Source organism: Phalaenopsis equestris, unplaced genomic scaffold (genome assembly GCF_001263595.1).
Source record: "Phalaenopsis equestris unplaced genomic scaffold, ASM126359v1 Scaffold186624, whole genome shotgun sequence".
Lineage (NCBI taxonomy): Eukaryota > Viridiplantae > Streptophyta > Magnoliopsida > Asparagales > Orchidaceae > Phalaenopsis > Phalaenopsis equestris.
The window spans coordinates 1-679 of NW_018206573.1; the positions used below are offsets into that span (position 1 = coordinate 1).

The window sequence follows — 679 nt, forward strand, 5'->3', positions numbered from 1 at the left end:
CCAGCCCTCCTGCCGCCGCCGGTGCCCCTCGGTCCACCGGCACCCTGCATATTGCCCCCAGGATAAGGAGGGCCGCGGCCTTGTTGGGGATAGGGAGCACCGCTGTAACCCCCACCCTGGCCACCTCTATTGGGATGGTTGGGATTGTAACCTCCAACGGGGTTACCTCCTGGAGGGTATCTGTTAGGACCGCCGGAAGGGCCGCGTGGCTTCCCATAGTGGTGGCTCGGACCAGCAGCCATCGGAGGCGGTGCATTATGGATGGGTTGACCGGGACCAGGCCACATTTGGGGATGAGGTTGACCGGTCTGTTGGATGGGAGGAAGACGGGCATGAGGCTGAGGGTGCTGAAGCTTCTGACGCTTCGCCATTTCTTCGTGCTGGCGTTGTTGCTGGCGCTTCTTCTTCGTCTGAAACTCGTGGGAAGATTCGTACTTCGGAAGGCTGTTCAAGGTTGGATTGTGGGGTAATTTTTAGTAGGCATGAGCATCAAGACGAGGAGAAATTGTTTGCTGAGACAGTGAAGGGTTTAAGGTTCACCTTTTTGGATCACATGGTAAGGGATCAGCCCAGAAATACTCTGCATCAAGTGCATCTTTTGCTGATATTCTCTGCAAATCAGAAGATGTGAGATTGAACTTTATACAGAATAGCACAAGATGAATTATAAGATTCCATA

At 53.6% G+C, this 679-nt stretch overlaps 1 protein-coding gene across 1 annotated transcript; it reads right to left on the bottom strand.

The window, feature by feature from the left end:
* Positions 1 to 5: 5 nt before the first annotated feature.
* On the bottom strand, positions 6 to 674 carry LOC110034412 (cyclin-dependent kinase C-2-like; the record flags this gene model as incomplete). The annotated part of the gene is made up of 2 exons (XM_020738677.1): positions 6 to 444; positions 541 to 674. Coding segments are annotated over 2 exons (573 nt in total), but the record flags the coding sequence as incomplete, so codon positions are not given.
* Between the last annotated feature and the right edge of the window lie 5 nt (positions 675 to 679).